The sequence below is a fragment of the Bufo gargarizans genome, chromosome 1 (genome assembly GCF_014858855.1).
Source record: "Bufo gargarizans isolate SCDJY-AF-19 chromosome 1, ASM1485885v1, whole genome shotgun sequence".
Classification (NCBI taxonomy): Eukaryota; Metazoa; Chordata; class Amphibia; order Anura; family Bufonidae; genus Bufo; species Bufo gargarizans.
The window spans coordinates 717,400,904-717,427,184 of record NC_058080.1 but is presented as its reverse complement, the minus strand read 5'-3'; the positions used below and the strand labels follow the sequence as shown (position 1 = coordinate 717,427,184).

At 45.4% G+C, this 26,281-nt stretch overlaps 1 protein-coding gene and 4 non-coding genes across 5 annotated transcripts; all 5 read left to right on the top strand.

The window, feature by feature from the left end:
* Positions 1–941: 941 nt before the first annotated feature.
* Positions 942–9,500, top strand: RPL17 (ribosomal protein L17). The gene is made up of 7 exons (XM_044276325.1): positions 942–988; positions 1,588–1,640; positions 1,786–1,826; positions 3,465–3,599; positions 6,080–6,178; positions 7,278–7,469; positions 9,416–9,500. The coding sequence occupies exons 2-7, from the start codon at positions 1,601–1,603 to the stop codon at positions 9,461–9,463; spliced, it is 555 nt and encodes a 184-aa protein (XP_044132260.1). The 5' UTR covers positions 942–988; positions 1,588–1,600; the 3' UTR covers positions 9,464–9,500.
* Positions 1,452–1,517, top strand: LOC122925274. The gene has a single exon (XR_006387588.1). It is a non-coding gene; the product is annotated as a small nucleolar RNA SNORD58 (small nucleolar RNA).
* Positions 3,676–3,743, top strand: LOC122925271. Its single transcript, XR_006387585.1, has one exon. It is a non-coding gene; the product is annotated as a small nucleolar RNA SNORD58 (small nucleolar RNA).
* Positions 7,082–7,148, top strand: LOC122925273. Its single transcript, XR_006387587.1, has one exon. It is a non-coding gene; the product is annotated as a small nucleolar RNA SNORD58 (small nucleolar RNA).
* Positions 8,542–8,609, top strand: LOC122925272. The gene has a single exon (XR_006387586.1). It is a non-coding gene; the product is annotated as a small nucleolar RNA SNORD58 (small nucleolar RNA).
* Positions 9,501–26,281: the final 16,781 nt, after the last annotated feature.

Below are 26,281 nucleotides of genomic sequence, written 5' to 3'. Positions count from 1 at the left end.
CGGATCAAAGTAGTGCATGTCTCCGTGATTTTTTTACTGACCCTCGGTCAGAGTTCAGCACGAAACCCTATATGTTAAGGAAATTCATTTTTTTTTTAACAATAGATGCCACCATATGGCATCCATTTAACGTACACGTCAAGTCTATACATTAAACGTGGGACAAGAACGTGATGCTAACACAACCTTAGGGGTCATGCACACGACCGTATGTATTTTGCGATCCACAAAACACGGATCCGCAAAAAAAACATTCGTATTGCTTTTTTTTTTTTTGCGGATCCATTGTAACAATGCCTGTCTTTGTCCGTAAAATGGACAAGCATAGAACACATTCTATTTTTTTTTTGCAGAACAGCCATGCGGACATACGGAAACGGAATGCACTGGGAGTCATTTCCGTTTTTTTTGCGGACCCATTGAAATGAATGGTTTGGGCTGCCAAAAAACGGAACAGACACAGAAACTAAATCATTTTAACCAGATAGTGGACACGGTAAAGACAAATCCCCAAAAAACAATGGCAGAATTGCATTTTTTCCTGCTTCCCACTACATTGTATGCAATATTAACTGGTGTCGTCAGAAAGTACAACTTGTCCCGCAAAAAACATTCTCTCCTATAGCTGTGTAAATGGAAAAATAAAAAAGTTATGGCTCTTGGAATGCCGGGAATATAAAACGACTGCACGTGAAAAGGGGCGGACACCGTGGCAACCACCATGCCAACCAGACAACAATTGGAAACTAAGCGAAATTTGAATTAGCAACGAAAAGACAGAAAATAACTGCATCAGGAAGTCGCGGCGACTGTTTTCGGTGCGGCAAAAACAACCCCAACCATCATCCAGCTACTGCATGGCGGTCGGTTGGCACAGTGGTTGGCAAGATGGCCGCCGCATTTCACGTTCAATACCGCTCTCGCGAGATTTGGAGCCGTCATACCGCTCCCAGAATGCTTTGCCAGCCCTCTTCCTGCGCGGCCTGAGGTGAGTGAGACATGGCTGACGAGACCGGCTTTGGGACTTTGCGGTGTAATCCGCTTTCTATCTCCGCCATCCTGTCCCGGGTGGCGGTGGTTGTTGCTGGGGTCTTTGAGTATTATGTCCAGGTGCGGGATGGAGCTGTATGAGGCGAGTGTGTGCGTCGGGCAGAGGCCGCAGGGTAAGCTGGGGATGTGGCCTGTGCTCCGGGTGTCATGGTTGACAGTGAGCCCGTCACCCCCCGCCACCTTCTGCGGTGGTTGAGGCTGATGGCGGACGCTAGGTAGCTGGGATGTACCAAGTGTCCATACTGGCAGGCTCTTATTTATAGTCCTAGCAGTAGGCCCCCTCGTATTCTCTACTTGTTCAGGTCCTTGGTAGTAGAATGCTGTCTTCTGGGACTGTACCATGACAAATATGGGGGGGTGAGTGCTTAGTGTCCCTCCTGTTACGGGGTAGGTTTTTATAGCCGCTGTGATGACTACTTAGGACACCTTTGGAATTAAGGATGAAAACACTCTCAGGTCTGAGCGGCTGTGATCCGTCCTGGGGGCTCCCAGCTGCACTCCTGACGGTGCAATAATAACGTGGTTTCTTTCTACCAGGTAATCTCTGAAAATGGTCCGCTACTCACTTGACCCGGAAAACCCCACAAAATGTAAGTCCTGTCGTCTTCGATGCCGTATGTGTTGCACAGTAGTGAAATAATTCTTGTTCAGCCTGTGAGCATGCTGGGAGTTGTAGTTTCACACTGCCTGAGGGCTGCTGGAGTAATCAAAAACTTTATCTGTGTTCTCCTGCAGCATGCAAGGCCCGGGGGTCCAACCTGCGAGTGCACTTTAAGGTAAGCAAAGGCCAGAAGCTATTTCTCTTGACCCCCAAAACCCGAATCAACATGCATGCCCAGCCTGGAGGTTTATTTCAGTGGGCGAATGGGAATAAGCAGCTGTCGTGTGTGTCCAGCCTTAGATCAGGCCCCAAATCATAGACCTCAGTGCAGTCTTTCTATGGGGGGTGACAACTATGCATGCTGTGTTAGGGCACTTTCACACTAGCGTTATTCTTTTCCGGCGCTGAGTTCCGTCCTAGGGGCTCAGTAACGGAAAATAACTGCTCAGTTTTATCCCCATGCATTCTGAATGGAGAGTAATCTGTTCAGGATGTCTTCAGTTCAGTCACTGACCGGCGTTTTGGACGGAGATAATACCGGCGCATGCTGCGGTATTCTCTCAGTCCAAAATTCCAGATCAGTTGCTGGAATGCTGGATCCAGCATTAATTTACATTGAAATGTATTAGTGCCGGATCCAGAACTAAAAATACTGGAATGCCGGATCCATCCTTCCAGTCTGCGCATGCACAGACTAGTATAAATGTGAAAAAAAAATAGAAACGGATCTGTTTGTTCATATGAAAAACGGAGAGACGGATCCGTTCTTGCAACGCATTTGTGAGACGGCTCCGTCTACAAATGCTGTCCATTTGCATGCAGATTACCGGATCACTCTGCCGCAAGTGTGAAAGTAGCCTTAGGAAAATAGGTCTTCAGAGTTACCAGGTGCATGCTTGGAAACTGCAGCAGCGTTGGTAAAATTCCCCCATTGTGTGTGTTTAGTCACTGAACCCCTTTAGAGGAATGGCGTATGAATTTCTCAGCCCCATAGACGTAAGATCCTGCGCTCTACACTGAGGCATACACGCTGCAAAAACTGTGGATTTGAATGCACTGCCCCTATTTTGTTCTATGCCCACAGGTCTGCAGTATAGAACTGTAGGGACATCTGTTAGACAATATGATATGCCCCCATTGTCTGAGATGGGGATACCCCTTTAAGGTCCCTTTACACGAGACGATACAGCAACAGATTAGGGTCCGTAATTTGGGTCCGCATTCGTTCCGCAATTTGCGGACCTATTCACTTTCAATTGGGCTGGAACGGATGCAAATCCACATTTCCTGGATCCGCATCCGCATTTTCGGGATCCGCAATTTCGTTCCTGAAAAAAATAGAACATGTCCTATTCTTGTCCGCAATTGTGGACCGGAAAAGGCATTTTCTATTAGTGTCTGATGTGCGGTCCGCAAATTGCGGATCGCACATCAGACATTCGCAAAACACTTACGGGCGCGTGAATGGACCCTTATTGGGAATGAACTGTTCCTTCCCAAGAATCTGATGCTCACTGGTGGAGGAGACCGCTGCTGTTACATGCAGTGATCTCCTCCATTGTTTGGGGAGGAGTAATCTCTGCCATTGCTGGTCCCCATACAGACCCGCTGTTTGCCGACAGCAGATCGTGTTTGTGCAGCATAATCGGGTGCTGGCAAACTTCATCGGTTAATCAGCGGTACATTTACACCCCCAGATAATCGTCCTATGAACGCACATTACCAATTATCTTTAAGATTCTTGGCCCATGTAAAGGGCCTTTTAGGGATGTCCTTCTGGATTGGGTGTGATCTGTCTTGTTTGTTTTCTCAGAACACTCGGGAGACTGCTCAAGCTATTAAGGGCATGCACATCCGCAAGGCCACCAAATACTTAAAAGATGTCACTCTGAAGAAGCAGTGCGTTCCCTTCCGTCGTTACAATGGAGGTGTTGGCCGTTGTGCCCAGGTCAGTATGCTGCAGCTTGTTAATCAGTGTGATGTATTGTGGAGGAGGATCCCCGTGTAGAGGCTTTCTATCGGAGTTGCAATGATGACTATCTTAGGACACCTTTGGAATAACCATGAAAACAACCATTATGTTCTGAGCAACTCCAGGAAATTTTACTAAATGTTGTACACTAGTTTAGTGTTTGCTCTTTTTTTTTCTCATATTTAAAGGGGTTTCCTGGGTTTAGAGCTGAACCTGGACATACCATAGTTTCACTCAGGCAGCCCCTCTGATGTTGGCATTGGAGCATCTCATGCTCCGATGCGCTCTCTTGCCCTGTGCTAGATCGCGCAGGGCACAGGCTCTTCTGTTTACAACAACACACTGCCGGGTGGAAGCTTCCACCCGGCAGTGTGTTCGGTGATGTTTACTGGCTCTGATGGACGGGCTTTAGCGCTGCCCTAGCCGTTTTACTGGCTAGGGCAGGGCTAAAGCCCGCCCATCAGTGCCGATAACGTCACCAGGCTTCCTGGCAGCCCCATGGAGAGCCCGGTACGTCATCGGAACTCTTGAAAATGCCTTTGCCCTGTGAGATTTAGCACAGGGCAAAGGATAGCATCGGAGCATGAACTGCTCCGATGCTCAAGTCAGGGGGGGGGGGGCTGCCAGGGTGAAAATGGAGGTATGTCCGGGTTCAGCTCTGAACCCGGACAGCCCCTTTTTAAAGGGTTTTTCTGGTTTCGTATATTGCCGACCTATCTTCAATGTCAGATTGGTGGGGGCCTGACTGCTGGTATGAAGAGAATGCAGCGCTAATACAAGCTGTGTTCCCTTCACTGTTTACTTGCTTGCCCTAGGCAGGTGTAATTACAGCGTCTGTCCAATTCTGTTAACCAGAATTTAAATGAATGGTGCGGGGGAGATGTAATTACACCTTCTCTCCGTGGGAGTCGGACACCCGTCGATCTGATATTGATGACCATCCTGAAGATAGGTCATCAATATAGGAGAACCGGACACCCCTTTTAAATGCAGTCTGGGGGCAGGTCTGTAAAGCTGTGCCCTGGTCACATAAGGGGCCACCGAGTCGCAGAACCTTAGCATTTTGTCCAGGTAACTTCTCAGCAGTATATATGTATGTAGTGGTCAAAGAACAGCTCTTCAGTAGTTCACCATACAGAGAACATATCTGCTCTATTTTGTTTTAGTTTAAGGATTCCTGATGCAGTTTTGGGAGACAAAACCAGTGGTATCAAAACAGAAGTCTTATCTGTCCTTTTATACTTTCTCTCCTTTTATGATCGACATCTGATTTTTGGCTTCAAAAACTGCAAGATAGTTTGCCATGGGGCCATACCCTCAAAGTTTAATGCACCTGGTTTGTTTCTTGCCAACCCCATTTCTTGACCCCTAATAGTGATTAGCAGAAGACGGTTTCACAGGAGAAAAGTGGTATAACATGGCTCATGTTCAAGTGAATAGATGACTGTTATCCAGGGGACTACAGCCTCTGGCACTTCACTACTGTGGTGGATCTACAATTCCCGGCATGCACACTTTCTTTGCTGTTCTTAGAAGTACCATATATGTGAATGAAGCATGCTGGGAGTTGTAGTTTCACAACAGCTGACATGCCAGAGGTTGCTGACCCCCCTCATGTAACTCATGGGGGGGTGGGTATGGGTTCCTGAGATGAGACCCCCTGTATTAGCTATGTGGATAAGGGTTGTTCTGATGGTACTGCCACTTGTTAAAGGGAACCTGTCACCGGAATTGTGTATAGAGCTGAGGACATGGGTTGCTAGATCGCCGCTAGCACATCCGCAATACCCAGTCCCCATGAGCTTTTTGTGTTAAAAAAAAAGATACATATGCAAATTAACCTGAGTCCTGTCCCTCAGATGAGTCCAGCGTGAAGGAGCCCAGCACCGCCCCGCATCCTTAGAATCTCCTCCTTGCTCCCTGACGTCAGAAAGCTAAAGCGCCTTAATCTCGCGATGCGCGAGCTAGCGCATGTGCAGTTCGTTCCCTGAGGCTGATGCCAGCACAGGGAAGCAACAACTGACGACACTGTGCATGCGCTAGCTCGAGCATCGCGAGATTACGGCACTCTAGCTTTCTGACGTCGGGAAGCAAGGAGGAGGTTCTGAGGATGCGGGCCGGCGCTGCACTCATATCAGACTAATTTCCATATGTATCAAATAAAAAATTTTTACACAATAAAAGCACACAGAGCTATGGGGACTGGGTATTGCAGATGTGCTAGCAACCCATGTCCTCGGCTCTATACCCAAAATCCCGGTGACAGGTTCCCTTTAAGAATCTTCATACTGAGTGTGTAGACTCCCAGGTAATAGATCAAACTGTCATTGTGGTGCCCAAGAGTTCATGCTGGTGGAGTTTTGAGTAGTCCTTGGTTTGGTGACTGCTGCTTTTAATGGTGTGGTGACAGTTTATATCCATAAGGATTTTAGCTTATTTTCTTATTTTTCTTGCAGGCCAAGCAGTGGGACTGGACACAGGGACGTTGGCCCAAGAAAAGCGCAGAATTCCTCCTGCACATGTTAAAGAACGCAGAGAGCAATGCAGAACTGAAGGTAGATCGTGCTTTACATCTTTTCTGGCTGTGGCCAACATACCAGTCTTAATTATAAGGATTAGACCATGAACAACTTTATTTTTATTTTTTTCCCACCCAAATAAACTTTTAATTGCTGGGGTTCCCGCCAATAAAAAAAAGAAATGGATGTCTCCTAAGCCCCCTGTGTGAATGGAGCGGTAGTGTTCGCTTAGAACCCTGTGCTCTCTTCACTTCTGTGGAACAGTCCCATTTAGAGTACCTGCACACTGTACGGATCAGATGCATTTTTCTACAAGGATTCTCGTATGTGTTTTATTTTAAAAATCTTTCTTTCTTTTTTTTTTTGTGGACTGTATGTGGAACCATTCATTTCAGTGGATCCACAACAAATACGGAAGGTAATCTGTGTGCATTCTGTTTCCGTATGTCCGTTCCGTAAAAAAAAAATGTCCTATTGTCCGCATTATGGACAAGTATAGTACTGTTCTTTTAGGGGACAGCTGTTCCGTTCTGCAAAATACAGAATGCACACGGACGTCATCCATATTTTTTGTGGACCAAGAAATACATATGGTTGTGTGTATGAGCCCTAATACAGTAACTGCAAATTATGAGATGAGACAAATATCATGTACCACAAATATGTGGTTTTTGAAATTGTTTGTGCGACTTCTTCTTTTTGTGTGCAGATTTCACCCTTTTTATTACAAGGGTAAGATCTGCTGCAAAACCGCATTGTATCCGCACCAAAAAGGTTTTTGGTTTGGAAACGCACAAATCCACACGAAAAAAGCTCAGATTTTCTGTTTTGATGTCTGTACTGGTGTGCAGGTACCCTTACAGTGAAAGGAGCTGTGATCGCACTAGTACTCCATTCACACAGGGCACTCCTGTAAACTGCACAATGTGTGAATACTGGTGGCAATGATGACCATCTTAGGACACCTTTGGAATGAAACATGAAACCAATCTTTGTTCTGAGCCTCCAGTATTCATTCATTTCATCATTTATTTATTTTTTATTTTGTTTCTGTCCTCATATTGGAGATGCATAGATGTATGTGTATATAGATAAATAATGCTGAGTGTTTGTTCATGTTCCTTTTGATTCCCAGGGTTTGGATGTTGATTCTCTGGTCATCGAGCACATTCAGGTGAACAAGGCCCCCAAGATGCGCAGGCGAACCTACCGCGCTCACGGTCGCATCAACCCTTACATGAGCTCCCCCTGCCACATTGAGATGATTCTGACCGAAAAGGAGCAGATCGTCCCCAAACCAGAGGAGGAAGTTGCTCAAAAGAAAAAGGTGATCTTGGGTTTTGTGCTTTACGCTGCCAAGGTGTTCCGTTACTGGGATGGGGCAGATGTAGAATTGCCTCCATGTTAAAGGGGTGTTCTGGCAGAATTATGTGCCGATCTACTGGTTAGGTGTGGGATGCTAAATTGGTGGGGGACCGACTGCTGGATTGCCCATAACAGGAGACTCCTGCTCCACCACTAGCTGCAAGACTGATGAGGAGGAGTTTGGATTGTCAGTTGAGAATGCACCCTATAGCTCCATTCACTGCCTATAGCACTGAAGGAACAACTGGGTACTGTAGCTTTCATGAGTGGTTTTCTTGTATTGCTGGAGTTCATATCTTGTACTCCAGTAACATTAGCAGTGGCATTCATAATTTTCCTGGTAGCTCATCCAGCCTAAAGAGGACTTGCTCAAACTTTTTAACCTGTTAGTGGCACCAATAAGTTTTACTTTGTTCACAAACTGGCCTTAGGCTAGGCCCCTCCTTTTATATGGTGGTCTAGTCAGGGATGCTCAACCTGCTGCCCTCCAGCTGTTGTAAAACTACAACTTGTGCTCTGCTGATAGCTGTAGGCTGTCTGGGCATGCTGGGAGTTAGTTTTGCAACAGTTGGAGGACCGCAGGTTGGGCATCCCTGGTCTAAGTGCTGAACGGGTCTCCCATGGAGCACTGGGCTTGTGCTCTAAAGGCCTCGACAGGCAGAAGTGCCGATCCAGGTCATACTCCCTTAGATGCTACAAACAATAGCGACCACTGCATCTAAGCGGTTTAAAGGTAGGGAGCTCATTCTGTAAAAAAAAAAAAGCCGTCATATAGCTATGTTGATGGAAAAATTAGGTAAAAAAATGCTTGGTCACTAATGGCTTAAGTGTGGGCACTTTCCTCAATTGGCACTGCTTCACTGAGTTGTCTGGTATTTGTCTATATGGTGCCCCCCCACTGTAATGTCAGCTGTGCCTGGCTTTTGTTCCCAGGTCAGTATACTGAGGCTCTCTAACCAGGGTGAAGTATGGCGGCTCTTTCAGATATTACAGGTTATGGAGGAGGATCACTGTGTAGAGGCTTTCTGTCGGAGTTGCAATGATGACTATCTTAGGACACCTTTGGAATAACCGTGAAAACAACTATTATGTTCTGAGCAACTCCAGAGTGCAGGTTCACCAAGCTGTGCAATTGTCACACAGACAAAAGGGTCCATCTAAGTGGAAAATTTTGCTGTCGCCTCTCCTGACGTGTCAGTTTTAGTAACTACTTGCATTTCATATGAAATAACAAGAATAGAAGCCGTATAATTATGACTGCTGTGCCATTCCTTTGTTCCTGCTAAAAGTTAAAGGTGGTTTTGACAGGTGCAATTAGTTACTAAACCGGACATGTCTGTCAGGAGTGGACAGGTCCTCATTAAAGGAGGTGTCTGAGATCTTGATCCTGAGTCCATCAATATCAAATGTGCAGAGGTCAGAGAGCGTGCACCCCTGCCGGTCAGCTGTTTTGCAGTAGCTTCAGCAGAAGAAATACACCTGTCCATTGTGTTGTGGAGCTGGTGGTAGCTGCAGTGTTTTGTTCACTTCAGTACACTATACAATACTGTATTTAGTTCCAACCTTTTAAGAGGCTTTTTTTTAACCTATTTTTATTTGAGAAAACAGCAGGAAGTACTTGACAAAATATAAATATGACATCAACATACATATTGTCAGTACAAAGCCAAGGATGTAGCACATCATGGGAATAAACAAAGTCTGTATATCAGATATAAATCCCACTGTATTGCAATCCCAAATGGGTTTACCCCTTCATACAAAAATCATGAAAAAAAATGTGTATGTGTTCTCCACACTGCAGAGGCATTGGTAGATGGGCTTGTAATTGTGAAAAACTAATGTCAATAGTAGTGTAGTTTTATTGTTTCTTTCCTAAAAGTGACACTTGCCATTTTTGTCTTGTAGATCTCTCAAAAGAAGCTGAAGAAGCAGAAACTCATGGCTCGGGAGTAAAAGTGAAATGTACAGAAATAAATTGCGCCCTTCTAAATCCTGTTTGTGTTTTTAATATTTTCGGTATGTTTCACCTGCGTACTGTCAACTCTGGGTTCCTAGGAAAGCGTATCGGGGCTGTCCTAGTTTAGAACAGATGTAAGCAAAGGGACCCTGCAGATATGTTTTGCTACCCCCTAAAAATGACAAAATAATCACTTGTTTTTTTCTGCCAGGTTTTGCACACAGTGCCCTTAACAAAAATGGCGTAAACTTAGATCGGTCATCTAGACCTGCAGCAGATTTATCAGAGGCTATATCTGGTGCAGGGACAGACACTTTTCTTTGATGCCTTACTGCATATTGGTTGGATTACAGATATATTTGTTTTTTTAGAATTGTCACAATTTGGGTGCAAAATGGCATATAATACAATCTGCCCCTTATCTCAACACAGGGGTTGGTTTGTAGAGGCAAGTGTGGAAACCGTAAATGCTCGGCAGATAGATTTTTCGTACAGACACATTACTATAAATTGGAGCCAGGGAGTTACCACTGTTTTCTTCATGCCGTTTTTTCCTTATCGAGAAGGTGGTGTTAAAAGTGAAGAGCTCCAGCATGCTGCATTTTTCAAAGGGGGAATAAAAAAAGTAAAAACAGAAAAAATCAACAAAAACACCACGGGCAAGAAAAAACAGACTTGTATGTCCTGCATTTCATGTTTCCCATTGACCAGGGGTACTCAAGTACTTTTTGTAAGGGTACACATACCTAGGTCTGCTGTAGGATGAATATCTGAGCTGCAAGAGAAAAAAAAAATTAGAGGGATGGCACCATTTTTTCCACAATAACCCACACATGTAATTTCCCCCTAATCCCTTTTCTGCCACCTAACAATGATGCCCCTCAGTATAATATACCTTTAGTGCCCTCTCACAGCAGTGTGATCCTTTGGTGCCTGACACATTGCAATTCCTCCTTGGTGCCTCTCCACACAGTATGAAACTTCTAAGTGCCCACTCACAGCAGGGTGATCCCTTAAGAGTCCCCCTTAAATGTAGAACAGTTTGTGTCCATCCAGGGGAAGGCAAAAAAAAAGGTAGACAATTTTTCCTAAATTTAGTGGAATAAAATTTTATTCCTGACTCCAATTAGAATAACTCCCTGGATCAACAACCCTTTTCCAGAAATCTATAACCAGTAATATTACACTCCAGAAACACATCCAGGCCCCTCTTGAACTCTTCTATTGTACTCACCATCACCACCACCTCAGGCAGAGAGTTCCATAGTCTCTCTGCTCTTACTGTAAAGAATCCTCTTCTATGTTAGTGTACAAGCCTTATTTTCTCCAGACCCAGAGGATGTCACCTCGTCACAGTCCTGGGGATAAATAGATGATGGGAGAGATCTCTGTACTGCCCCCTGATATATTTATACATGGTTATTAGGTCTCCCCTCAGTTGTCTTTTTTTTTTCTAAAGTGAATAACCCTAATGTTGATAATCTTTCAGGGTACTGTAGTTGCCCCATTCCAGTTATTACTTTAGTTGGCCTCCTCTGAACCCTCTCCAGCACTATGTCTGCCTTGTTCACAGGAGCCCAGAACTGTACACAGTCCTCCATGTGGTGTCTGACCAGTGATTTGTAAAGTGGTAGCATTTTGTTCTCATCACTGGCATCTATGCCCTTTTTGATGCAAACCATTATCTTATTGGCCTTGGCAGCAACTGCCTGACACTGGTTTCTACAGCTTAGTTTGATGATCACTAAAATTCCTAGGTCCTTCCTTTTCCATGTCAGTGTTTTACCATTTAGTATGTACGGATGACTTGCATTATTCCTTTCCCATGTGCATAACCTTACATTTGTCGTCTGCCACGTATCTGTCCAAGACTCTAATCTATCCAGATCCATCTGTAGTATGTATACTGTCCCCTGTAGAGTGTGTGTGTGAGATATATATCCTTGCAAAAGTATTCTGCCCCTTGACTTTTTTCATTACAGCCTTAAGTTCAATGTTTTGTTAATCTGAATTTTGTGATGGATCAGAACACAATAGTCTAAGTTGGTGAAATGAGAAAAATATATACATAAAACTATTGTTTAGAAATAGAAAACAGAAAATTTACATGTGCATATGCATTCAGCCTCTGTTGGGAAGCCCATAAAAAGCTCTGGTGCAACCAATTACCTTCAGAAGTCACATAATTAGTGAAATGATGTCCACCTGTGTGCAATCTAAGTGTCACATGATCTGTCATTACATATACACACCTTTTTTTGAAAGGCCCCAGAGGCTTCAACACCTAAGCAAGAGCATCACTAACCAAACACTGCCATGAAGACCAAGGAACTCTCCAAACAAGCAAGGGAAAATGTTGTTGAGAAGTACAAGCCAGGGTTAGGTTATAAAAATATCTTAATCTTTGATGATCCCCAGGAGCACCATCAAATCTCTCATAACCAAATGGAAAGAACATGGCACAACAACAAACCTACCAAGAGATGGCCGCCTACCAAAACTCTAAAGACCGGGCAAGGAGGGCATTAATCAGAGAGGCAGCACAGAGACCTAAGGTAACCCTGGAGGAGCTGCAGAGACCGGAGTATCTGTACATAGGATGACAATAAGCCGTATGCTCTATAGAGTGGCCAGAAGAAAGCCATTACTTTCAGCTAAAAACACGTGGGAGACTACCAAAATGTATGGAGGAAGGTGCTCTGGTCTGATTAGTCTAAAATTGAACTTTTCGGCCATCAAAGAAAACTCTGTCTGACACAATCCCAACACATCACATCACCCAAAGAACACCACAGTGAGACATGGTGGTAGCAGCATCATGCTGTGGGGATGTTTTTCAGCAGCTAGACTGCGAAACTTGTCAGAATTGAGGCAAAGATGGATGGTGCTAAATACAGGGATGTTCTTGAGCAAAACCTGTACTATTCTGTGTGTGATTTGAGGCTAGGACAGAGGTTCACCTTCCAGCAGGACAATGACCCCAAACGCACGGCTAAAGCAACACTTGAGTGGTTTAAGGGGAAACACGTAAATATGTTGGAATGGCCTAGTCAAAACCCAGATCTCAATCCAATAGAAAATCTGTGGTCAGACTTAACGATTGCTGTTCACAAGTGCAAACCATCCAACTTGAAGGAGCTGGAGCAGTTTCGCAAGGAGGAATGGGCAAAAATCCCAGTGGCAAGCTCATAGAGATTTATCCAAAACGACTTGGAGCTGTCATTACCTCAAAAGGTGGCTATACAAAGTATTGACTTTAGGGGGGTGAATAGTTATTCACATTGACTTTTTCTGTTATTTTGTCCTATTTGTTGCTTGCTTCACAATAAAAAAAATTAAAAAAAAATCTTTAAATGTTCTGTAAATTAAATGATGCAAATCCTCAAACAATCCATGTTAATTCCAGGTTGTGAGGCACCAAAATACGAAAAAAGTAGAAAACCCTCAAACAGTTTACCCACAACAGATGTTAAATTTACCAATCTATAGTTTCCTGGCTCTGCTTTTGACCCCTTTTTGAATATTAGCACCAATCCTGTGGAACACTTCCTGTCAATATAGAGTCCTTAAATATCAGACATAAAGGTCTGTCTATGACATTACTTAATTCTCTTAGTATACGAGTGGTGTATGCCATCTGGTTCCGGTGATTTGTCTATTTTTTATCTATCACCTTTTTAAGATGCAGCTAAACTTTTTCCTGAGTCAGACAGGCCACGTTTAATGAGGTTACTTTGACGCTCTGCATTTCATTTGACTGTTCATGTTCCTCACTGAATATAGTGAAGAAAAAAATATTTAATAGCTTTGCTTTCTCCTCATCACTCTCTGCAACTCCCCCCTCATCACTCTTTTAAGGGGCCAACAATTTCAGGTTTAAACTTTTGCCATTTACATAATTGAACATTTTAGGGCAATGTATCTCTCGTCTCCAGTTTGGTTGCTTTTATGTGTTTTTTATATATTCTATATTTTTCCTTCTAGTTTTTCAATGCTTTCTTGCGATCTTCCTGTTTTAGTAAGTTTAATGCTTTCTTTTTGTTCATTGTTCCATTTACATTTCTATTTATCCACATTGTTTTTTTTTTTTCTTGTTTCTCGTCCTTTTATTCTCATACGGCAGTGATGGTGAACCTTTTAGAGACAGAGTGCCCAAACTGCAACCAAATACCCACTTATTTATCGCAAAGTGCCAACACGGCAATTTAACCTGAATACCAATATAGTATATCTTCCATGTACTTTATCATTTAGCTATAACAGCTTTCAGTGCGCTGCCTGTGCTGTTCATAGTGCGTCCTGTGCTGATGAATGGCAGGAAAAGTCTAAAGCATATTGGTACGCCATAGATTTTTCCAAGGCGCGAGTGCCCGCAGAGAGGGCTCGGAGTGCCGCCTATGGCACCCGTGCCATAGGTTCGCCATCACTGTCATACGGTATGTACCTCTCACAATTTGGCCTCTTTCACACAAACGATACGGATTTGCTCAGGGTGCGTTCAGTGAAACTCGCACCATTTTGCAAGCAAGTTCAGTCAGTTTTGTCTGCGATTGTGTTCAGTTTTTTCCACGCGGGTGCAATGCGTTTTGATGCGTTTTTTACACGCCTGTTAAAAAACACTGAAGGTTTACATACAACATCTCTTGGCAAACATCAGTGAAAAACGCATTGCATCCGGACTTCCGGATGCAATGCGTTTTTCACTGAAGCCCCATTCACTTCTATAGGGCCAGGTCTGCGTGAAAAATGCAGAGTATAGAACATGCTACATTTTTCACACAACGCAGAACTGATGAGTGAAGGTAAACACATGTACACAGACCCATTGAAATAAATGAGTCAGGATTCAGTGTGGGTGCTATTCATTCACGTCACGCATTGCACCCGCACGGAAAACTTGCTCGTGTGAAAGGCCTTAGAGTTTAGGATCTTTAAAAAAAATAAAATCCCATTTTGTGGATGCATTCCTACTCCCGAGGACGTTGTCCTAGTTAGTGAGGCCAATGGCCTCTCTTAGCTGATCAGACTTTGTTTTTTGGAAGTTTGGTGTGATGTCTCCTTAGGTGGCGCTCCACACCGAGTAATGCCTCTAAGTGCCCCCACAGTAGGCCCCTTAGATGGCCGCCACACACAGTTATGCCCCCTTTACTCGCCCCCTGATATGACTCCTAGCGGACAGCAGGGGAATGGTGGGCTGACGGCTCCCTGCTTTACATAATAATCAACCGGATCTGTGTCCTCAGGGTGCAGATACAGTTAATGTAGGACATGCAGGGGTCCGGACAACTGGCAACCACGGTCCGCCAGTTCAGTACCCTGCCATAGACCTTTAGCTAACATCTAAAGCTGGTGTTTTTACTGTAAAAACACTTAAAACCTGTGACAGCACCCTAAGCTTGGTGTCTCACTCGAAAAAGATCCCACAGCAAACATTATGGTGTATTCAGAGGATAGGTGATAAAGGTATGATGGCTGGGACCCCCACTGATCACTAGAACATAAAAGCTTCTTTACTTTGCTATACTGAGTGGACTATTGTCAGGAAGGACGCTCAGCTCTCTCCATCAGTCCTTTGAATCGAGCAATAATGTGCATGCATGGTCATCTCTTCATTCATATTCTTCAGGCTGGGGGCTCAGGACTCCTTAGTGATCATGCATTTATCACCTTTTGGGGGGGATAGGTAAACTGTTATGATGGCTAAATGTTTTTGATGGGTCCGTTTCATTGACTTTTCTATTGCAGGTCATCCCCCACCTCCCAGGTCATAGTTCAAAATATTGAATTTGCTCTAGATAGGTTCTTCTGTCCTCCAGTGTGGAGCAACACTAAGGACCGAATATAACAGTAAAACCACTGTGACAGTGAAGTAACATTGATTATCCCATGACACTGGTGCCCGTCAAGGGGTGAGATATATTAGGCAAGTGAAAAGACATTCTTGAAGTTGATGTGTTGGAAAATAAATAAAAATGGGAAAATGAGAATGACTGATGAGGGACAAATTGTGATGTCTAGATGAAAGGGCCAGAGCATCTCCAAAATGTCTGGACTTTTGGGATGTTCCCAGCATGTAGTGGTTAGTGGAGTGGTCCATGGAAGGACAATCATTGAACTGACGACAGGAACATGGGCCACTCATTGATGTGCATCTGGAGTGAAGTCTAGCCTGACTGGTGTGATCCTACAGAGGAACTCCTGCAGAACAAACTGCTGGAAAGAGTTCTTGCTGTCTGTTAGAAAGAAGTCAGTACCCGCAGGACATTGCAGCTTGCTGTGTTGCTGCAGACTGGTATGCTGACCCCTGGGCATTTGGAAAAAGCGCCTACAATGGGCATGTGATCATTAAAACTGGACCACAGGGCAAGAGATGGCATCAGGAGGAACTATGGAAAGAAGACCAAGCAAGTGGATGTAGTGTGATGTTTTGCTGGTAACCTTTTGGTACTGGCATCATGTGGATGTGTCACGTTCCACCTACCTGAACATTGTACAAGACAAGTACCCACCTTCATGGCAGTGGTACTCCCTAATAGCAGTGGTCTCTTTCAGTAAGATAATACCTGGCTACAGTGGCATGATGTAGGGAAGTGCTGCATCGCGCCCTCCCCCCTCGCTTCTCACCCCGCCATGCTGTGTTCTGTCCTGCCCGCATGTCGCAGCTGCTCCTGAGTGCCGGGAGTGCAACATACCGGCTGAACATATTGATGGTCGGTGGAAGTGCTGGATGTCTGGTCGGTGTCTCGTGGGCATGTGGTGTGCCGGGAATCCGCTTGTTCCCTCTGGTCTCCCTGATTTTGCCGCCTTCTGTTCTCCGCTCTCTGGTGGTCCCCGAATGAAGGTTTGAAGTGGTTTCTATGTGTGTCTCCTCGGCTCCCTCCTGCTTTCACAGTTAGCCCAACCCTTCTTCAATTTCTTCATTTACTTCCCGATCTCCACTGTGGATTTTGAGGTATCTGCATGTTCTTCTCTTGCAATTCCTGATTTTTGTGCTCTCCTTGATCCTGTCACTGGACTTATGTTTCCTTAGCTATGGAAGAACTGTGGTGGTCTGTCTTTATAGCATAGGAAGACCAGTGAGATTTGGCCGTTTATTTTTTTTAGTTTATTTTTATTAATCTGTTTTTAATACCAGATGGAAGAGTAAAGTATAATTAAAGACAAGGGGAGGAACTCCCTATGAAATAAGATAAAGTAGGAGAAGTGGGAAAGTAGGGGGGGGGGGGAGAGGAAAAAAATATATATAAGGAAACGAAAGAGAAAAAATTAGAAAAATGGAGCCGAAGCAAAATAGGCAATCAGGGGACCACTCGTCCTTAAAAATAGGGCAGAAACCACTGGACTCGATCAGTTTCTAAAATCCCCAAGTGTAACTACAAGAACAGGACAAAAAGAGACACAAGATTCCAATGTTAAAAAGAATGTGGGACCGAGAGTGGAAGAAGTATTGGATGACTTCTCCCAGGATGAGGGGGCGGAGAGGGAAGAAGTAAATGCTTTGTCTAGTGTTGAACCTTCTCCATTAAAGGGAATCTGTCACCATTGCCACGTTCACTAAAGTACCTTATTTCCTGCAGTCTTCTTACTTTATTTCGTTTTGTCCTTTTGATAAAAAAAAAAGCCCTTTTTCTTATATGCTAATGAAGCTCCAAGGTGCTCAGAGGGGCGTTTTTTCCCTCACTGGTGCCCAGTGATGCCCCCCTGCAGTGCCCAGCCCGCCTTAATTTGAATCCCAAGAATGCCTCCTGATCCTGAAATAACCTCCCACAGCCCCAGCAAACTGTTCCGCCCCCTCCCCACGTCATCGTCTACCTTCTAGAAATGCCCCGTCCTTCTTCCTGTCGGCGGCAAGAAATCTTGCACAGGCGCAGTACCGCCTGCGCGATCATCAACCTCCTCAGGGCAACAGCCTCAAAAGTCTCACTGGGCATGCGCCGAGCCCAGTGACTTAATCTGAGCGCTGTTGCCCTGAGGAGGTTCATGATCGCGCAGGCGGTACTGCGCAAGATTTCTGTCCGCCGACAGGAAGAAGGACGGGGCATTTCTAGAAGGTGGGGAGGGGGCAGAACCGTTCGCCGGGGCTGTGGGAGGTTATTTCAGGATCAGGAGGCGTTCTTGGGATTCAAATTAAGGCAGGCTGGGCTCTGCAGGGGGGCGTCACTGGGCACCAGAGAGGAAAAAAACGCCCCTCTGGGCACCTTGGAGCTTCATTAGGATATAAGAAAAAGGGCTTTTTTATGAAAAGGACAAAACGAAATAAAGTAAGAAGACGACTGCAAGAAATAAGGTACTTTAGTGAACGTGGCAATGGTGACAGCTTAACATGCTAAAAGCAGGTGACGGATTCCCTTTAAAGGAAATCTTGGCTGTGGTTAAAAAAAATGGAGAACTGATACAATAATCGTTAATTTCGAACGATAATTTGTTTTCCCTTAGTCCTAACAGCAGCACAGATGGGGTTAACTGCCCCCTGTGGACTGGTAGGACCGGCGGAATTTTAATGAGCCGAAAAGAACCAATGAAAAAACTCCAGCTCCCATAGAGGGAGGGGATCACCCCCCAGCCCACCGTGTCTATAACAAGAATGTACTTAGGGTGGGAAAATTTGTGTGCTGCTGTTAGGACTAAGTGAAAACGAATTATCGTTAGAAATTAACGATTCCCTTACGTCCTACCAGCAGCACAGATGGGGAGATAGTGATATGGTTCTGATTCTGGATCTGACAATAGCCAGGAAAGAGTTGATGTATTGCTCCGAATGGTATAAAATGATTGGCATACGTACGCCTCGTGAGAGATCACACACAGACTGTCACAGAGAAGTCAATGCTAGATGTCCTGTTTATTAATCAGATTACATGATTTCTTATAGCAGAAAAAGAGGAACTTTATGACTCGGCTAATTTAATGATCTAATTGTCACATTACTAAGTCCCATGACAACGTATCACATTATCATTCCATACTTTAGCAATGTCAGCACTATGTCAGCAATTTCAATATCATAAAGTGTTTAGTAAGGGATTATTAAGGGAGCTGGCTGCTACTTCAGGGGCCATTTTGTTAAGCAAACTGTTAGATATAATACAAGCAAGTATACATTTGATACTAGATATATGATTCCACAACAATAGCAAGAAGAATCCCCTAGGGAGGGTCCCCATGCCTGGCAGAAGTAAGAACTGTCTGCCCGAAGGCCGAAAACTCTGCTACCTTAGCATCTATTCTATAATGAGAGATAAAGGTTGATTCAGAGCTCCAGGAAGCCGCCTTACAGATCAACTCTAAGGGGAGAAGGCTTCTCTCCGCAACAGAGGTTGCAACGGCCCTAGTAGAATGGGCCCTCACAAACTCCGGAGGATCTAAAGATTGGGACATAAAAGCCTCCCTGATGGCTTCCCTGACCCAGCGACTAATAGTAGCTTTAGACGCTTTACGGCCTTTAGACTTACCGTCAAACAGGATGAAGAGGTTCTCATCTATCCTGAACTCCCTGGATCTATCCACATAGACCTGGAGGCATCTCGAGATGTCCAGTGGATGTCTAACTGGAACATCAGAGGAGGAGGTGGAGAATAACACAGGTAGAGAGATTACCTGGTTAACATTTTGAAAAGTTGGAACCTTAGGTCTAAAATAAGGTAAAAATTTCAGAAGGACTCTGTCCTGTAAAAAAATGATATATGGATGCATTGCAGAAAAAGCTTGCAGCTCAGAGATTCTCTTGGCTGAGCTTATAGCCAGAAGAAAGACCACTTTAAGAGTTAAGAATTTAAAGTTTGCCTCCTCCAAAGGTTCAAAGGTGGGGAGATGCTAACCCCTTGAGAACTACTGATAGGTCCCATTGGGGAACGGGTTTCAGTATTGTAGGCTTCAATCTTTCAGCTCCCTTAAGGAAGCGTTTGATGAGCGGGTCCCGAGAGTATGGTCTGTTGAGACAGGCCGAGATGGCAAAGACTTGAACCTTCAGGGTAGATGGGGAGAGACCTTTATCTAGTCCATCCTGAAGGAACTGTAATATCGCAGGAAGGGGCGGATCTGCAGACGCCACCTGGTTGGAACTACACCATGACGTGAATATCCTCATAATCCGGGAGTAGGCCTTCTTCGTAGACTCTGCTCTGGAATGCGACAGGGTTCTCAGGACCGACTCAGAGAGCCCTCCCACTCTGGGAAGGGACTGATCAACCTCCAGGCTGTCAGGTTGAATCTGGGCAGAGATGAGTGTTCCACGACACCAGGGTCTGCTCCGGGGGGAGTCTCCAATATTGTTCCCGACTCATCTGAATGAGCTGGGTATGATGGCTATTACCGGGGCCTGATCCTGACGGATTTTCATCAATACCCTCGGTATCATGGAAAAAGGAGGGAAGATGTAAGCCAGCCTGAACCTCCACGGTATCGTCAGAGCATCTATCGCCAGTGGGTTGTCCTCCCTGTATAGGGAACAGAGCCTCTGCACCTTGGCGTTGAACCTGGTTGCCATGAGATCCACCTCTGGCATGCCCCATTTGTGGACTAACTGCCTGAAGATCTCCGGATGTAGTGACCACTCCATGGTCGGTAAGCCGCGACTTAGGCGATCCGCAATGATGTTGAGGGAGCCTCGGATGTGAGTGGCAGATAGATGGGATAGGTTCAGCTCTGCCCACTGCAGAATTACCCTGATCTCTGAAAGAAGGGGTAAGGATCTTGTGCCTCCCTGCTTGTTTATATAAAGCACTGCAGTCATGTTGTCTGACTGGACTTTCACTGCCTTGCCCCGGATCTGAGGGGCGAAGTGGAGGAGGGCTAGCCGGATAGTGCGCATCTCGCGGAGATTCGAAGAAAGATGCCGCTCCTGAGGAGACCGAGATCCCCGAACTGGGGATCCGTCTAAATGGGCGCCTCAGCCTACAAGGGACGTGTCTGTTGTCAATATGAGCCAATCTGGTTGGGTCATAGACTTTCCCGCTGGCAGATGGAACAACCATCTGAGGGAATTCCTGGTTTGGTTGGATAGGGAGCACAGGGAATCTAGCCCCGCAGGGCTGCCGTTCCATTTGTCTAAGACCTCCTATTGAAGAGGACGGAGGTGCCATAAAGCCCAAGGGACTGCATCTGCAGCCGCTGACAAGAGTCCCAGTATCTTCATGAGAGTCCGGATGGAGACTCGATGTGGGACTGAAAGGATCCTCGCCAGGTCCTGAATCCGCGCTCTTCTTTCTGGCGTCAACTGGAGGGCCATCTCCAGAGAGTCGACCACGAATCCTAAGTAATGGATTGAAGTCGATGGGCTCACATTCGACTTCTGCCAGTTGATCATCCAGCCTAGGCGGAGCAGAAAGGAAATTGCGACATGAAGATGATGGGTAAGTATTGGAACTGAAGAGGCTAGAAGAAACCAATCGTCCAAGTAGGGAACAATGGTCAGTCCCTGAAGTCTCAGAGCTGCCACCACCGACACTACCACCTTGGTGAAGATAAGAGGGGCAGACGAGATTCCGAAAGGGAGGGCGGCAAACTGACCTGCGCACTCCTGAAATCTGGACCGTGATCCTGAGAAATTTCCGAGAGGAGGGGTGGATCGGGATGTGGAGGGAAGCATCCTTGAGGTCCAGAGTAGCCATCACGTCTCCAGGGTTGAGGATGTGGCTGACTGACCTTATGGTTTCCATCCGGAACCTGGTTCTCCTTACGAATCGATTGAGAAATCTCAAATCTATGATCATCCGGAGATCTCCTGTTTTCTTGGGCACCAGGAATACTGGAGAATAAATCCCTAGACCCCTCTTCCCTGCCGGTACCTCCTCCAGGGCTCCCTTGGAAATGTAGTCCTGAATATAGGACTCAAGGATCCTCTGTTTGGCAGGCAGAAAACTTCGAGTAGCGATGAATCTTTCTGGGGGGAGAGAAACGAGATCTATTAGATAACGGTCAGAAACTATGCTTTGAACCCAGGAGTCTGAAATTTCCTGGGCCCATACATGTTTGAAGTGGGAAAGACGTCCCCCCACGGGAAGCTGGGGGAGGGGTACGGGAAAATCCAGAGGCGTAACGACAGGGGCAGCAGGGTTTAACCAAGAGCCTCTGAAAGGCCCATAGTCGGGAGGGTTTTGCCTCCTTGGTGGGTTTGCGGGAGCGTCTCGAGGATCTTCGAGACTACCCCCCCCCCAATCTCTACGTGCCCTGGCCTGCTGTCCAGATCTGCCTCCGCGATCTTGCCTGCCACGACCCCGAAAGGGCTGTTGGGGAAGACTCTTCCCTTTCTTATCGGAGAGTCCCTCCATGATCTTGTCTAATTCGGAACCGAACAGGCGGTCCGGCTCAAAGGGGAGCCCACACAAATTGTATTTAGAAGCGTTATCCGCATTCCAGGGTTTCAGCCATAAAGGTCTTCGGGCAGCCGACACTAGGGCCATTGTTTTGGCTGCCAACTTCAGTTGTAACTGGGATGTGTCACATAAGAAGTCCATGGCCAAATTAACCGATTTAAATGCGGCCAGGATATCGTCCCGGGAGACACTCTGGTCGACATCCGTTTGAATCTGGTTCAACCTGGAACGCAAAAAGGAAGTGACCTCCGTAGCCGCAATAGACATTGAGGCCGAGTAGCTCCTTCTCAGGGTGCACTCTGCCCTCCTATCGAGAGGGTCCTGCAGACTAGACCCATCGTCCGCAGGGACCAGAGTGCGCCTGGACAATTTGGCTATAGCCATGTCCACCTTGGGAATGGAACCCCATGATTCCACCAAGGGTTTGGCCATCGGGAACATCAATTTAAACTTTCTGGTGAGGACTGGATCTTTTTCCGATTTCCTCCATTCTGAGCGTATCACAGAAAGAAGGGTCTTATCCGCCTTGAAGACACGCTGTGTCCGACCGGCGGGATCGGAAGACTCCCCTTTGTCAACATCATGGTCCCCCGACCTGATGGACTTCAATAACTTCTGCGTTTTTTTGGGTGGGAAAAAGTACGAAGTTGATTCCTCATCTTCAGAGGAAGATGACCCCACTGAGAAGGGCGTGGGTCTGTCAGCAGGGGTGGCAACTTCCATCGGAGTCTGGGAGGGAATCGGTAGCCTCTCATTCAGTAAACCCACTACCCCCTTGATGGAGTCGTCCACATACGTCTTCACCCACTTGTACATATCTTGAATAGTGGGTTCAGTGGTGGTGCGGGAACAACAACTGTCACACCTAGAGTAGGGGCAACTGTTGTCCAAGGGCGTGTTGCAGTCATAACAGGCCAGGTGTTTCCTCTTGGCCGACGACTTCCGCTGCTGATCTGACTCTCTAGGAGAAGCCATCACAACACTGGAAAAAACCAGTGGCTGACGAAATCACAGTCAAAAGACAGAGAAACTCTCAGTCAAAGCGCAAAAGGACTCTGGAGCTAGCTTGTCAAAGCAGCGCAACCAGAGACAGAATGATGGGATCAGGGAGCTAAAAAAGGAAAAGCACCGCCCAGGGGTGGGATTTCCTGTTGAAATCCATCCCCCTGAAAGCATCACCCCCACCGTCTATATATAATTTAGGTTTAAAATAACCTATTATATTTATATTTAATAATAATAAAAGAAATGCCCCCCCCCCCCCCGTGGGATATTTCTAATGACATGTGTTGGATGGGATGAAGTTGCCAAAAGTATAGTGTTCCCTGCAGTTTCCTTTCTATGTGGATAGGTTAAAACATTGTTACTATCCGCTTTTAGACAGAGGTCCAAAAAAATGGATCACTTTGGATAGTTAGTGAGATTGAACCAACACATCCATTTAAATATTCATAAAAAACGTGGATGTCAGACGCCGCACCTTGCCATACTATTAACATATCGTCAATATAACGACCATACCATTGGATACAATGGGTGAAGGTATTCCTCTATGGGATCAGATACTGTTTCTCCCACCAGGACATAAATATATTTGCTATTGACGGTGAGAACTTTGCCCCCATAGCAACTCCAGGCACCTGGAGAAAAAAAATCCCCATTAAACATAAAATAATTATGTTGAAACAGAAATATGATTACTTCACATATAAAATCCTGAAGGATATCTGTGTAATTGCTATGGGTTACCAAGTACCACCGTAATGCCACTATAGCCAAATTGTGAGGGATGCTAGTGGACAAAGATGTAATGTCAGCAGAAACCCACAGATATTCACTTTTCCACTAAAAAATTTCAAAGCATTGCAGAACCATGCGTGTGTCCTTCAGATAGCCCGGCATCATAGGGACCAGGGGTTGAAGGAGGGAATCCACAAACTCCGATAATCTTTTGGAATACGACCCAATGCCCGCAACAATCGGCCTCATGGGGGGTGGAAACCCTCCTTTATGCACCTTCGGCAGTGCAAGAAAAATAGGAGTCACAGGAAAGGGGACATAGATATAATGATTATAATCCATTTCTTTCTAAGACAATATGCCTAAATCATGACCTTCCTGCAACAATTTACTCATCTGTTGCTGAGAGGGAGCGGATTGGCTTTTAAGGGGGAATAAGTGGCAGTGTCTTCTAACAGACTCAAAATTTGAGTTTTATAGATATGACTGTCTAATAAAACCACCGCTCCCCCTTATCAGCTTCTTTGATGACAATGTCATGTATATTAGCAAATGCATTCAAAGCATCATACTCCTCTTTAAACATATTCCTTTATGGGTACTTTCACACTTGCATTTTTTTTTTTTTTGGTGTGATGCCGTCAGTGTCCATGTGTATAGAACTATCTTGATGTAACATAGCAGATACGCTGGTGTCAGCAATGTCCTGCAGAGTGGATCCCATGCCAGTGCTTTAACCATGTCATTGAACAGGATCTGTGTACGATAAATAGTCAGATCAAACAAAAACACGCTAAAAGAATAAAATAAAACTAACACTAAGGCCCCTTTCACACGGGCGAGTATTCCGCGCGGGGTGCGATGCGTGAGGTGAACGCATTGCACCCGCACTGAATCCGGACCCATTCATTTCTATGGGGCTGTGCACATGAGCGGTGATTTTCACGCATCACTTGTGCGTTGCGTAAAAATCGCAGCATGCTCTATATTGTGCGTTTATCAACGCAGGCCCCATAGAAGTGAATGGGGCTGCGTGAAAATCGCAAGCAAGTGCGGATGCAGTGCGATTTTCACGCACGGTTGCTAGGAGACGAGCGGGATGGGGACCCGATCATAATTATTTTCCCTTATAACATGGTTATAAGGGAAAATAATAGCATTCTGAATACAGAATGCATAGTACAATAGCGCTGGAGGGGTTAAAAAAAATAAAAAATAATTTAACTCACCTTAATCCACTTGATCGTGCAGCCGGCATCTCTTCTGTCTTCTTTTTTGCTGTGTGCAGGAAAAGGACCTGTGGTGACGTCACTCCGGTCATCACATGGTCCATCACAGGATCTTTTACCATGGTGATGGACCATGTGATGGCCGCAGTGACGTCACCACAGGTCCTTTTCCTGCACACAGCAAAAAAGAAGACAGAGGAGAAGCCGGGCTGCGCGAGCAAGTGGATTAAGGTGAGTTAAATTATTTTTTATTTTTTTAACCCCTCCAGCGCTATATTACTATGCATTCTATATTCAGAATGCTATTATTTTCCCTTATAACCATGTTATAAGGGAAAATAATACAATCCACCCAGCACCTAACCCAAACCCGAACTTTCGGATTTGGGTACCAAACATGCCGATTTTTCTCACGCAAGTGCAAAACGCATTACAATGTTTTGCACTCGCTCGGAAAAATCACGCGTGTTCCCGCAACGCACCCGCACCTTTTCCCGCAACGCCTGTGTGAACTCAGCCTAACAGTGGGAGTATACAAACAACATTTGATAACAAAAGCAGGGGGTACAAGCAGAAGGATAAAACGTGTCCCATTACTTTTGTCACAAGATTTAGTGAGATCAGCGACATTTACCGGTTTTATTTAAATCATAACAAAGATTGGAGAAATATACAGGTCCTTCTAAAAAAAATTTGCATATTGTGATAAAGTTCATTATTTTCTGTAATGTACTGATAAACATTAGACTTTCATATATTTTAGATTCATTACACACAACTGAAGTAGTTCAAGCCTTTTATTGTTTTAATATTGATGATTTTGGCATACAGCTCATGAAAACCCAAAATTCCTATCTCAAAAAATTTGCATATCATGAAAAGGTTCTCTAAACGAGCTATTAACCTAATCATCTGAATCAACTAATTAACTCTAAACACCTGCAAAAGATTCCTGAGGCTTTTAAAAACTCCCAGCCTGGTTCAATCCTCAAAACCGCAATCATGGGTAAGACTGCCGACCTGACTGCTGTCCAGAAGGCCATCATTGACACCCTCAAGCAAGAGGGTAAGACACAGAAAGACATTTCTGAGCGAATAGGCTGTTCCCAGAGTGCTGTATCAAGGCACCTCAGTGGGAAGTCTGTGGGAAGGAAAAAGTGTGGCAGAAAACGCTGCACAACGAGAAGAGGTGACCGGACCCTGAGGAAGATTGTGGAGAAGGACCGATTCCAGACCTTGGGGGACCTGCGGAAGTAGTGGACTGAGTCTGGAGTAGAAACATCCAGAGCCACCGTGTACAGGCGTGTGCAGGAAATGGGCAACAGGTGCCGCATTCCCCAGAAACAGCGGCAGAAGCGCCTGACCTGGGCTACAGAGAAGCAGCACTGGACTGTTGCTCCGTGGTCCAAAGTACTTTTTTCGGATGAAAGCTAATTTTGCATGTCATTCGGAAATCAAGGTGCCAGAGTCTGGAGGAAGACTGGGGAGAGGGAAATGCCAAAATGCCTGAAGTCCAGTGTCAAGTACCCAC